Raw genomic sequence first — 14,296 nt, 5'->3', positions numbered from 1 at the left:
CAGAAAAGAAAAAAGTGTTTTGTTTTTTAATTCTTCTGAGCTTCTTCTTTTCTAAAAGAAAGATTGATAAGCAGTAAGGAAATATTTATGGGATCTAGTTTATTTTTTGCACTCTACAAATCATTACAGGAAATAAAGAATGTATATCTGGATTTATCTACACACAGTGAGCCCCATTGTTTTTTTTTTAAATATTACTTACATTAAATTGAATTTCATATATTTTTTAAAGAAAATTTTACCACCTTATAACGTACGACAAAAGAGGGGGACTACATTCCACCTAAATCAAGAATGTATTTTTCACATGCACGATTTCTATTTAAAGAAGAGTCTTTAATAGTCTGGAAGATTAGCAAAGGAAAATATGAAGCTAATTAAAATAGCATTGCAAAACTTATTTTATGGATTTTTCTACCTTTAATTTTTAGAAAAAAAAGGTATACACTATGTAAAGTATGTACTAGTGCAGAACAAAAACCAGAACATGCATTTTACGTCATTTATAGGAAAAGGAGGAAACAGAAGTTGATCCAGTCTATTTTAAACAATCTTGCTCTAGATAAAGTATTGAGAAAACAGATTGTGATCCAATGCAAAACAGCGTGTGGCATTTTCAGCTCTACCCCGCTCCCATATAAGTCGCACCTGCCACAGCAAATGGCAATAGAGAGGCTACTTACACATGAAATAGCAGGAGTTTGAGCACAGATAGAGAAATTTAGAAAAGTATTTTTTTTAGAGTAAGCTTCCAGAGTATATTACTTACAAACTTATAGACAGTCTTCATGGCAGGGTTAGCTCGCGTCTTCATCGTGTTTATCAGAGCGCCACTTCCTTTCTAAAATGTAAAAATAAATCCCACCTTTAATGTAGTTGATAAAGTCTCAAGCGCCTGGAGGCCTGCTCCAGACAAAAACAGGTATCATTACTAGAAGGCCGCGGGTGGCATCTCGTAAAAGAGGAGCACAGATTTACGATACATCTCTGCTTTTCCCCACAATTAATGGAGAGCAACACCACATAGCGACTAGAAGACTAACTGCCCACCATTCACTAACACCAACACTGCATAGCGACTAGAGGACCATTGCCCACCATTCACTCGCTCACACCAACACCACATAGCGACTAGAGGACCATTGCCCACCATTCACTCGCTCACACCAACATCACATAGCGACTAGAAGACTAACTTCCCACCATTCACTCGCTCACACCAACACCACATAGCGACTAGAGGACCATTGCTCACCATTCACTCGCTCACACCAACATCACATAGCGAGTAGAAGACTAACTGCCCACCATTCACTCACTCAACCAGAAGACTAACGGTCCACCATTCACTCGCTCACAACACCACATAGCGACTAGAAGACTAACTGCCCACCATTCACTCGCTCACACCAACATCACATAGCGAGTAGAAGACTAACTGCCCACCATTCACTCACTAAACCAGAATTCTAACTGCCCACCATTCACTCGCTCGCACCAACACCACATAGCGACCAGAAGACTAACTGCCCACCATCACTCACTCAACCAGAATTCTAACTGTCCACCATTCACTCGCTCACAACACCACATAGCGACTAGAAGACTAACTGCCCACCATTCACTCACTCAACCAGAAGACTAACTGTCCACCATTCACTGGCGCACAACAACACTACATAGCGACTAGAAGACTAACTGCCCACCATTCACTCACTCAACCAGACGACTAACGGTCCACCATTTACTCGCTCACACCAACATCACATAGCGACTAGAAGACCAACTGCCCACCGTTCACTCGCTAACACCAACACCACGTAGCGACTAGAAGACTAACTTCCCACCATTCACTCACTCAACCAGAAGATTAACTGTCCACCATTCACTCGCTCACAACAACACCACATAGCGACTAGAAGACTAACTGCCCACCATTCACTCACTCACAACAGCAACGATCACCAGGATGGAGACAGTGCATGAAAACATGGTGCCTACGTGACCATCGGTACAAGGGGGTGAATTTCAGGACCTCCACTCAAAACCTTAAAATGGAGTACTGAAGAGTTTCTAATATCGAGCAATGAATCACTCGGTTTCAGCTAAAATGTTGCTTACTGTATTCGAAAAAAGAAAACAAGCATTGGCAAAATCAACATAGCTGGGTTTAACATGCTATGGTGTTGAAGAAGCACAGCATAGACCTATTAAAGCCAAATGAAGTATAAAGCCAGACATTCATCTATACACAAACTCTAGTTTATAAAGAGGGGCAGGGAGCAAAAGCAAGCTCTACTGAGAGCAGAGAGTGTGCGGTCAACAGGCAAAAAAATGGGCTGCTGGGGGACCCTCTATTTGAAATGAGGGGAGTGAAGAGCAGGGGGGATGCTCTTAGGAAGATGTGGGAGGGGTGGAGTAAGGGCAGTTTTTGAGTAAAACACAACTACTTAGGGGTAGTAAGTGCTATATAAATGCAATTTAAACGTATATAGGTGACAGCAGGTGAGAGGGGGGGCACATGAGTGGACAAGACTTCTTAACCCCTTCCGTGCGGGGCTGTTTCCCCCGCTGTGCTGGGGGGCGGGGGGCGCGTACAGCGCCCCGGTACTCATGACGAGCTGAGCTCGTCATGAGCTACGGCGCCCCGGTACTCATGACGAGGTGAGCTCGTCATGAGCTACGGCGCTCCGGTGCTCATGACGAGGTGAGCTCGTCATGAGCTACGGCGCCCCGGTACTCATGACGAGGTGAGCTCGTCATGAGCTACGGCGCCCCGGTACTCATGACGAGGTGAGCTCGTCATGAGCTACGGCGCTCCGGTGCTCATGACGAGGTGAGCTCGTCATGAGCTACGGCGCTCCGGTGCTCATGACGAGCTGAGCTCGTCATGGCCACACGTGTTCCCATGGAACGTTCAGCACAGCAGGGGAATCAGCCCAGCCTGCGAGCATTCCACGGAATGGGCGCGGTCATGATGAGCTCAGCTCGTCATGAGCACCGGAGCGCCGTAGCTCATGACGAGCTCACCTCGTCATGAGCACCCAAGGTGTTAAACGCCTACCTGATAAGAAAGGGTGAGGTTACCTTTTGTAAAATCCGACAGCCACAGTTGTAGTAGCTGTTGCTGTCTTGTGCACTCGTAACAGCGAGCCCCCTCCACCAGCAATTGGAGACTCTGCTCTTATTGGAGGACATGGTTGCTAGAAGGTAGCCAGGGACGTTCTGCTTGCCGGAGTAATTCGTCTGGCTCTCTATAACTGTATCTGGGTCTAACAGCTCAGTTGGGACCCCATTACTGGAAGCTCAACAACATGAAATGTAGCCCTAGCAATGCTAAATCAACCCCCATGAGGTCATCGGCAAAGTCCCCCAAATAGGTCTCAACCCTTAGAGAAACTGTAACCTTAGACATAGAATGCAGACTCCTTTGCAAAAGGCCTTTACATTGTCCATAAATGCAGCTGCCATATTGGAATGGCACTGTTTCTCTTTAAGCACAGCATGTAGTGTCAAATTGCCACATGTTATTTTCTATAAGGTTTTTCAATGTTTCGGGGCAAACATAAATGTGCTTGTTAGTTTTAACAGCACCTTCTAAAATAAATGTACGTACTTTAAGCAGGGCCTAAAGTGGGCTGAAAAAAGTATCCACAAATCCTTTTCCAAGAGGCATGGCCTATGTAAATAAGGGCACAGCCTTAAAAGTGTGGACACTGAAACCCCAAATTTTCTATGACATGCTATCCGACCAGTATTTTGGTGCCCCTCTAGGAGCATTCTGTTTTTGCATCCACACATATCACACAGTAATAGACAGGCACCTAAACAAAGCCAGGCCTACTGATTTTGCCAATGCTTGCTAGCAATATCAGACAAATGAGTGTTGTGAAAAATTAGAATTGAAAAGGTTTCCATTTTGAAAACATTAGACCATGAATTAAACATTACTGTGGTCTGGGAAAAGAGCAGTGGTTTTCAGAATGTTGAATCAAGGCCCGTTCTCCCCTTCACACCACTTTCCTCTGTATTCTCTCTCTGTGAGAAATACATTTTCTTCCCACCTCTTTCAGAAATCCTCACACCTCATCTCTTTCTTCTTCTGTACACTATTTTCACTCTGCTTTCACGCTCTCCTGCATAAACATTGCATCGCTTTCACTTCACCATCTTCTCACAAACACTCTACATACTCATTCATCTGTGTGCATCACATTTTCATTTACATTTGCACTATAAATGATTTCACAGCTGGGAACTTCCTTCATACACGTTTGCCTAGAGTCTCAATTGCAATTGTGACCACTTCTCTGAGCGATCTGTAGAGAGGCCAAGGACTGGATGAGCATGTATTCTGAACGCCTTTATGCCTTACTGACAGGCACTGTGAGAAACTCACTCTTCTTTTAGCCTTAACTCCAGACCTCTCAATCATGCTGCGTTATAAAAACCCACAAGCAGCCTGAGTCACATCACACCTACAGCCATCCAGTTCACAGTACATGCTATTATTAAAAAGTGATAGGCTGTATGAAAATACCTGCAGAAAACATCCTGGAAAAAGCAAATACTCTTGAGAAAGTATATTAACATTAAATGTGAAACGTAAACAGGAGCTATCTCGCTGACGTGGGTTGCTTTACAGTTTGTACAGCCACTGTTCAGAAATAGATCAATATTTTTCCCACAAATGTTCAGCTTTAAACTACTGCAGGGTCGCGGACCCAGAGGAAAGACCAGGAAATAGTGCCTTTTGCAAAACAGCTGTCGTCTTCATTCACAGACTGATACGAAACTACCAAACGATTCAGTCAGCATGGACAAAATGACACTTGTCTACTGAATGCAGACATGCTAACTCACACAGTGCCACCATGAGTCATACAATATTAGCTCCCTTCACACGGTTACCTGGTGAGTAGCTGATATCACAAGGTGGCAACAAGACAGGCTGGACACCTCTCCAGTGAGTGGGTTTCCAGCTCATCTTTTGAGGCTCATATCCATCAGTTGTTCATTAAGGGATGCAAACACTCCAAAGGACATCGGCAGCAGCCTCAACAAAATTTTGTTTATGCTTTTTGTAGGGAGCAACTTAGGTGGGAGAAGGTGGCATAAGTATCCTTCTCAATACAAATAACAGACTAACATATCCACCGCTCAAATAGCTTTCATATTTCACTATACTAATTCACTACTAATCCTTTATGTGTTCCGGAGTAGCGTGCTACTTGCCAAAAAAAACGCTTCAACCCCTCATCAGTGGTAGCAAGTGCTATATAAATGCAAACCTTTTCCCTCTTCTATCGCTCCACTGTCCTTCTCGATCCAAATAACAGACTAACATATCCACCACTCAAATTACTTACATATTTCACTATACTAATTCACTACTAATTCTTTATGGGTTCAGGAGTAGCCTGCTACTTGCCAAAAAAACGCTGCAACCCCTCATCAGTGGTAGCAAGCACTATATAAATGCAACTTTTTCCCTCGTCTATCCCTCCATTGTCCTTGTCAATTCAAATAACTGACTAACATATCCACCACTCAAATTACTTTCATATTTCAGTATACTAATTCACCAGTAATCCTCTATGAGTTCCGAAGTAACGTGCTCCTTGACTAAAAAGCGTTTTGCCGCCTCATAGGGGGTAGTAGGCACTATATAAATGCAACTACAATACAATAATATAAAATTAGTGCCTCTTAGGCAGCTCTCAACATGAAGTCCCTCCTCCCCACCCACCCACGGTCCGCCACTCCTTGCAACAGTGAATTTTTTTTTTAGCCTACAGGTCTGGAAGGCCAATGCAGAACATCTCCATCAGAAAATGTTACGGGTGAAACAAGCACATAAAAAATGTCAACAATAAAAGTACTAAAGACCACATATATGCTACAATCTGGAGAGCGGCAGGTGGACAAACATACCAATGTAGAAGCTAAAAACAAACAGGCCATGCATTTATTAAGAAAGCGCACTGAGGCGCCTCGTTTGGTTTGCGCAGACATGTTTTCTATGCCACAGATAGCCCTCTGTGCCAAGTGTGTAAGGTGCCAGGGAATGATGCATTGTTTACTCACCCGCACGGTGGAGAGCCACTGGTGGTACAGCTTATCGCTGCCTGGGAATGAAACACACACAATTACATCTCATCTGCATCACAGCGTCAACGTGCTTTATTTATGAGCATCGTTTACTGCTCACCAATGGGAAACAAACAGTGCTTAATTAATTGTCCAATTCCACTAATTGAGCGGTGCTAAATGTCCATGCTTTAGGATCTAACATTTTGGTTACAGGCAGAGCCTACCCGCAGGCCGCTCGAGAGTCTGACATTAATTAAAGCAGGCCAGCCTATCCAAATTGACTGATGTTGTGATCCTCGGCGGGTGTCCATCTTTGGTCCACAAAGTCAGGAGCCATGCCAGATTTTCAGGACAACCATTTATCAGCTTGGTTACCGAGTCCCAATTAAAAATCATGCAGTGCTTAATTTGAGCCGGTGGTTGCAGGCGGGACCCCAGCGCAGCAGCTCTCAATTTGTAAAATTAATGCTGGTCAGAGGCGCAACTAGAGTCAAATTTCGTGGGGGGCTAAGAAAAAATGTCGGGTGGGGGTCTGAATCTTTAGGCAATCGGCAGAGGTGAGCTGCAGGGGCTCTTAGAAGGGGTGAAACAACAACAAAAGCCCCATAAACATGCACAAGGTCTTTTAAAGACCTGTGAAGTGCTCGGGTGCGGCTGTGAGCGGCCTGGGAAGTGTCTCATCCCGGGCTGCCACACACGAGGGGGGGGGGGCCTTTGAGGCCAATGGGTGTTGCGCGCCTAATGCTGGTGTCCAAATCTCTGCTCAGAAGCCTATGGACGAGGCAAGTGAACGTCAGTGCGCCGATAACCGAGGCAGCGTAGTCCTCAATCCACCTAGTGCCTCTCTAATCCACTTCCTGGCACTACCTGCTCTTCTATCTCGCTCTTACAAGTTCCTGCTTTCTCCCTTTCTCACGGGTTATCCGTGTCTCTTTTCCTCCTCGTTTCTCCAATGTCTGTTTTCCTTCTCTAGCTCCTGGTCAACATCTGATGAGGAAAAATAAGTGCCGGTCCCCAAAAATGAGTGCCGGTGGCCCCCACTGGGAACCACCTGCTCAAATTAAGCAATGACTGGCACTCAGTTTTTGGGACATGAACTTATTTTTTCTCATGAGACATTAACCCAGAGATATGGAGAGAAACACATAAAAGGGGAAAAGAAGAATGAAGAGAAAAAAACTGAAAAACCGTGACAAAGAAAGAAAGTAGGGATGAAAACAAACCTAAAAGAGTAAAATAAAGGGGTAAGGAGTGTATGAAAGAAGCATGAGGTAGAATCAAGACAACACAGCCTTGGTATTCAGCACCTCCAACATTCAAGAGGGCCAGCCACGGGCTTCTGAGCAAAACTTTAGGCCCCAGCACTTATTCTTTTACAAACTAAGCACTGCATACAGCCACAGTACAGCAACTTTTAGTGGTGCAATAAAATCAGGGCAAACCTTTTTTATCCACTTTAAAAACTTGTGTAAACGGGCATATAGCAAATGCTATTTTTTTAACTACTTTTCAAATATGAAAGAAGAGACTGTTTGCGGAACTTCATTTTGCTCCAATTTGTATTACTTAAGGAAAACTATGAAGTTCAAAGCAGTTTGCTTTTTTAGAGGCTTGTTTATGAGCTAGGGGGTTCTTTTTAAACTATCAGTTACATGTATAAAATGATTTAGACCCAAAAATTAGTTTCTACAATATGCAAAATATTTTCTCGTGTCTGCCCTTGTATGAACACCTTTTTAGGGCTGGGAGAGTTGTGGGGGGAATTGTTCGCTACATTCTGAATTACACAGGCAGCAAAATGGTTTTCCCTGATCCTGGCACCTGAGTAAAGTTTCCATAACACTGCTCCTGGTGTGAGCAGTTTATTTACGTGAAGCTCCCCAGAAACTGACATGGCTGCATAACCTCATGGACCAACGCTGGACACCAACGAAGGACTACTCTAAATATTGGAAGGTCAAATATTGTGCTATATTATCATAGCAAATCATCGCAATGTGATAATTCTCCTATATGCTGAATATACGAGCAAAACAAACCTTTGTTATAATCTCAAGTGAAACCTATGGAAAAGTAGGATAAATCAATCAGGTGAAAGTTTGCATAACATCTTAGCAGAAATGTACTATTTTGCCCCTTTTCACAGATTTTTCAGACAGTCTTAGACAAGACCACACAGGTGGAAGCACCCTATTGGCTGTGGTTCTGCTTATGCTAATGGACCATGGAAGCCTCCGCTTTGGAATTATCTGCGGCACTTAGAGTTTTTAAAAAAGTGCAGTATGCTAAGACCTGGTGTAATTACTAAGCACAGCGCCAGGACACCTCTTTTGGTAACAGCTGCGCTTTATAAATGCAAAAAACATAAACATAAACATAAATTACGTTCCTCTGAACTTCTGTTGGACTTTTTGACGACGCCCCATGGGTGTCAAAACTGTTTGTACTCACCTCGATGCACGAGCAACCGTGGCCGATGCCCGGTGGATCTGTCACATGCAGCTAGAGAGGAGTCTGGCCCTGGTTTCACCCCTCGGCCATCACCTACCCAGTCGGACATCTGACATTGTTTTCCTTGTTTCTCCCGTTGTGTATTCCTCCCTCCCCCTCCTACTCACCCTGTGACTCTGATTTAAGTGATGTAACTATGTAACTTGTAACTTGCTGTAACTCATGTAAAGCGCTCTGATACCTCTAGGTCTAGCCAGCGTTATATAAAACTTTTCAAATAAATAAATACATATCTGGAGCTAGCATGCTAACCAATGTGGCATCTCTTACCTGCATATTCACCCATGTTGATTTCATCTTCGAAAACGTCGCTGAAACCATTTCCTGAGTTTAACAGGTCAAGGCGCCCGTCTATGAACTGAAAAGAAGGCAGGTGGGTGAGCCACATGGTTTACATCTGCAATGAATAGTCTTTTTTCGAATGCAACCAGAACTTGTCGAGTGTAAACATTGTACACACTAGGAAAACAATTCACAAGAACATACAAATCTGCGATTGTCCTTCAAATAGCTTCCTTGCAGATGGTGCAGTGACAGGTCCCACACTCAGTAAATAAGGACACCGTCCAACAGGGACCGGACAGTCAAGGGAAGGGTCAAGAGACAGCCCTTAAAGTTGGGACCCACCTCAAGCTGGGGCAGGGGGCTCCCCGACCCTCCAGAGGGCCCCATTCAGTCCAATGTCAAAGGATATCGGTGAGAAATTGGAGACTCAGGGCCCCTCATCACTTTCTGCAGGGGGGCCCCATCCTATTCGGCTACACCACTGAACTCAAGTTGAGCTCTACCTACAACACAACCTCAGGGTGGGGTGGCCAGACGTCCTGGGTTTCCCTGGAAAATCCCTGTTTTCAGAGGACTGTCCTGGTGTCCTAACACCTTTCTTAATTTTAGGAAAATGTCCCGGTTTTTGGACAAAGGTCATGTCATTCTGCAAAGCAGAAGTGAAGGTTATACTCCCCATTCACAGGAGCCTCTGAAGACTGAAATGTTTTAAGTAATGTATCAGTTTCTCTCAGGCAGCACAGGAGGGGGATGACTCGATAAACCCTGCAGAGGGCAGACAGGTGCGTAGGAGGGAAGGGGAAGCTCAGGTTGGAGGACAAGAGATAGATATATATATATATACACAAACACACATGCATTTACAAGCCTATTGGATGTACCTACACACACAATATATATTACCTACTGGCAGTCACCAGTAGTTAGTAATAGTTAGGACCATGTTTCCATAGGAAATGCGTTTTTGACTTGCCAATATCTTTGGTGCCATTTGATGAATCTTCACAGAGTTTCTCAAAAACAGTGTGCCGGTTATTTTTGTTGCACACGGAAAGATTTGGGGTGATCTGTCAAGCAGAGTCCGAGGAAAAGGGGGGTGCAGAGTAAACAAAAAGTGTGTTTCCCATGATAATTCCCATAGGAGCTTTAGACACAACTGCAGCCCGAACTGCTAGACAGAATTACACAAAATTGGCAGAAAGGTCGACTTTGGTTCGCAGATTAAGCTTTGCATTATTTGGTGTACATCCGTTTAGTCGTTGGAGAGAAATTTAAGGAACTCCAAATTTGTATATTTGCAATCGTGGCCAATTGGCGACGATTTAGCAATTAATCGTTAATGGACATGCCAATAGGAATGACGTGATTAGCTGACCGCAACATGAGCAGAGAGTTGAGGCCACCATTTTATGTCATCAAAGCAGTCCCTGGGGTCCAAAACAAATAGTAGAAAGTGGCACAAGTGGTCAGGTTGCGTGTGCCCTGACCACAAGAGGAATATAAAGGTGTTTTTATGAGAAAAAGATGTAAAAAAAGATGTATTTTTTCCCCACTCCTGATATTCGCAAATTCACCGCGTAACATTGTGACACATTCGCAAATAACACTCAAAAAAGGAAAAAAATAATAATAGGTTTATAGATCCACCCTAAGTTTCACTTCGACATTCATGCACCAAGTCACACACCCACTCAGAGAAGGACTTGCACACTGAAAGACCAACTCAGACACTGACGCACTTACTCACAGACCAAGTAATATACTCGTACACCCACTCAGAAATATATGCGCCCACTCAAAGACTCACTCAGAGACTCACACATCCACCCCAAAGACCCAATCAGAAACTTATGGGCCCACTCACAGACCTACTCAAAACTCATACACCCACTCGGAGAGCCAAGGAGACACTCATTTGTCCACTCACAGATTCTGTCAGAGAATGAGACACTGACTGATAGTCCCACTCTGACTCTGAAGCACCAATTCACAGGCCCCCTAGCGACTCATGCACCCACTCAAAAACCCACTCAAATTAAAGTGCCCACCGACATACCCACTCACAGAATCACGCACCCACTCACAGACCCAATCAGAGACTAATGCACCCACTCACAGACCCATTCATACTCATGCACTCATTCACAGACCTACTGAGAGACTTGTGCACTCACTCACAGACTCACGCACCTACTCAGACACGCTCATACACTCACTCAGGTACTCATTCACAGACCTAGTGAGAGACTCATGCACTCACTCACAGACCCACTCAGACTCATGCACCCACTCACAGACCCACACCGAGACTCATTCACCCACTCACGGACCCACTCATGCACTCACTCACGGACCAACTCAGAGACTCACACACCCACTCTCTGACTCACTCAGAGAATCAAGCAGCCACTTACAAGTCAACTCAGACACTCACACACTCACTCAGACTGACACACACTTAAGGAGGCACTCACATACCCACTCAATCCCCCACTCCTGCAAGCACCCACTCACACACATCCACCCACAGACCCACCCAGACACTATCACACCCACTCACAGACCTAATGAGACACTCATGCACTCACTCACACACTCCCTGTCAAAGGTTACTGGTTATGGTGAGGAATAAAAAAAAATTAAATCCTTAGAAATTCACTTACGAAACAAAAGGTTACAGTGACGTTAGAGTTGGGAAATAACATTTAAAAAAAGTAGACATTCACTTAAAAACCCAGAGGTTACAGGTCTATTATAATTAGGAAATAGAATGTATTTAAAACATGGAAATTCACTGAAAAAAACAAAGGTTACAGGGACGTTATAGTTAGGCTCAGATTTCACTCATACAAAATCATAGAAATTTAGCAGTTATAATTACCTGAGCTAACCATAACGTACGCCCCCACAATGCACTGCTAATGACCTCACATATTACATCACTCATGACATGATCAGTGCCATCACTGATGACATCATCCACAAAGGCACTCACACACCCACCCACAAACCTATACAATCTCTCATACACCAACACAACCACTAATATACCCATTCACAGGCCCATACCAGTACTAACACAACCACTCATTCATCTATAGAGCCACTCACTCACACAACCACTCACTTATCCATACAGCCACTCAAACAGCCACACATTCACCCATACAGCTACTCACCCACCCACGTATTTCACCTATACAACAATTTATACACCCACTCACTCACCAATATATCCTCTCAACACAGAAACTCCCCCATATAATCACTCACACACCCACACAACCACTCACATACACATCCACACATCCACACAAGCATTCACATGTCAGCTCACTCAATCATACATCCATTCACACAACCACTCACTCTACAATACAGCCACTCACACACCAACACACTTAACCAAACACCCACTGAAACAGCTACTCACTCACCCATACAGCCACTTACACAGTCACTCACTCATAAAGCCATTCAGACACCCACTCCCTCACCCATATGGGAAACAAATGTGGGATCACACTGCTTCACCTCCCAGCAGGTTCGCCCCTAGGCATCATGGTAAATGCCGTTTTGCTAGGTGTGTGTACTTGCAAAGTCTCTCAAGTGTTTCACCAGGTAGGTGCAGATTAGTGGTGGCCATCTCCAGACCCCCATATAATCGCTTGCAAACCCTTTCACCCACCCATTCGGCCACTCACTCACCCATACAGCCACTGACACACTCACTGACTCACCAATACAGTCCCCCCTCACCCAAAAAGCTACTCACCCAGCTATGCATACACCCATACAGCCACTCACTCATTCACCCACCCACTCACATACCCATACAGGCACTCAGACACCCGCTCACACATGGACACATACCCACTGACATAATATGTGTTAGAAATAGTATCACTCATTAGTAGAACACAAAGTATACTATTTTAAGTTTTGTGGTACCATGGTATACATGTTTAATACTCATAAACCTTTAGAAAACATTCATACTCACTGGATAATGTCACTTGAGACATCATCAGTGATGTCACTGACCATGCCATGAGTGATGTAATATGTGAGGTCATAAGCAGATCATTTGCGGAGGTGTAAGTTATAGTTAGCTCAGGCAACTATAACTGCTGAATTTCTAAGGTTTTGTACAAGTAAAATCTGAGTCTAACTATAATGTTCCTGTAAACTTTAGATTTTTCAGTGAATTTCTATCTTTTTTACATATTATATATGTATCCAAATCACAATAGAACATTTGGGCTGGGCAGCCGAAACACATAATGGGAATATGAATCAAACTTTTGTTGCTGCAACTTCTTCTTCGAAGTCTACATTCCAGTGTGGTCTGTTTATACACGCACCATCTCTCTCGGGTCCATGGTCCCGGAAGGAGCATCTTCTGTGTGGGGGATATCTATATTTACAAGGCTATGCAATAAACAGGACAGGTCAGATATAGAAGTAAGACTAAAGGCTTTAGTCCTACTTTTATGTCAGGCCTGTCATGTTTTTTTCTGCTCAAAATCTGGTCACCCAACCTCAGTGATACTCAGAGAATAGGTGCTCTGCTATCATAAGTAATGAGAACGGAACTCCCGCAAAGCACTATAACATGATAGTTGTATGATTTTCACAGCCGAAAGCCTATCTTAGTCTTTTACATCAGACACGCGGAGAGGCCCATCTCGTGATCCTAAGGGTGATGTTGGGGCAGTGACAAGTAGGATATTTTGTATTTCAAGGACTTCATAGGAAACCACTACTCCAACTCCAGAACAGCTTACCACGAGTGAATAGGGCTCACTCCAGTGACACTATATACATAGAAATGTACCCAACTTGAAGACACTGGTCACCACGGTGGTATCTTAGACTCAAAGAGGCCTATTAAGAGTGGCCTCTTTGGTTTTAAAGGCGATAATTACACTGAGGTGTTCGAAATTTATAAAGTGCAGTAAATAGCACCAATTACAAATTTTGCAAATGAAATTTGACATAGCATGCTGATTTTGGTGGCTGCTAAGCCAAATCCCCCATGTGCAGTAGTTTTCCAGGCCTTTTCTTCTCTTTAAATTCCAAAATGGGATGCGTTTTTAATCACACCCAGTATATGATGGGTGTGATGAAAACACAAAACGAATAATTCCATTATGTGCGATACCAGGAGTTATCGCATTAATCAGAAATTAGCGGGCCAGTATCAATGAAGCCCAAAGTAGTTACTCCCATTCAACCACTATCTACAGTACCTGTCAGATAATCAAACAAAGCCAAACCCTTCTCTGGACAGAAAAGATATTTACTGAATAGGAGAATCAATAGCACTGTCCACGAAAAAATTCTAGCGAAGCATGTGATATTGCAATATGATTCAAACGCAGAAACTAGCAAAAAATGTCACACA

At 43.8% G+C, this 14,296-nt stretch overlaps 1 protein-coding gene across 5 annotated transcripts in view; it reads right to left on the bottom strand.

Annotated features, from left to right (window-relative positions):
* DENND1A (DENN domain containing 1A) overlaps positions 1–14,296 on the bottom strand; it is a 1,341,914-nt gene that overhangs the window by 314,027 nt on the left and 1,013,591 nt on the right. For all 5 annotated transcript variants that reach the window (XM_078641835.1, XM_078641836.1, XM_078641838.1 and 2 more), the window contains exons 15-17: positions 8,875–8,962; positions 6,088–6,128; positions 770–841 (exon numbers count right to left, since the gene is read on the bottom strand). In XM_078641835.1, the coding sequence (XP_078497961.1) occupies positions 770–841; positions 6,088–6,128; positions 8,875–8,962 (201 nt within the window). The remainder of the gene's footprint in view (positions 1–769; positions 842–6,087; positions 6,129–8,874; positions 8,963–14,296) is intronic.

The sequence above is a fragment of the Lissotriton helveticus genome, chromosome 5_1, assembly GCF_964261635.1.
Source record: "Lissotriton helveticus chromosome 5_1, aLisHel1.1, whole genome shotgun sequence".
In the NCBI taxonomy this organism is placed as follows: domain Eukaryota; kingdom Metazoa; phylum Chordata; class Amphibia; order Caudata; family Salamandridae; genus Lissotriton; species Lissotriton helveticus.
The sequence above is the reverse complement of the archived record's forward strand: the minus strand, read 5'-3'. Positions and strand labels throughout refer to the sequence as shown.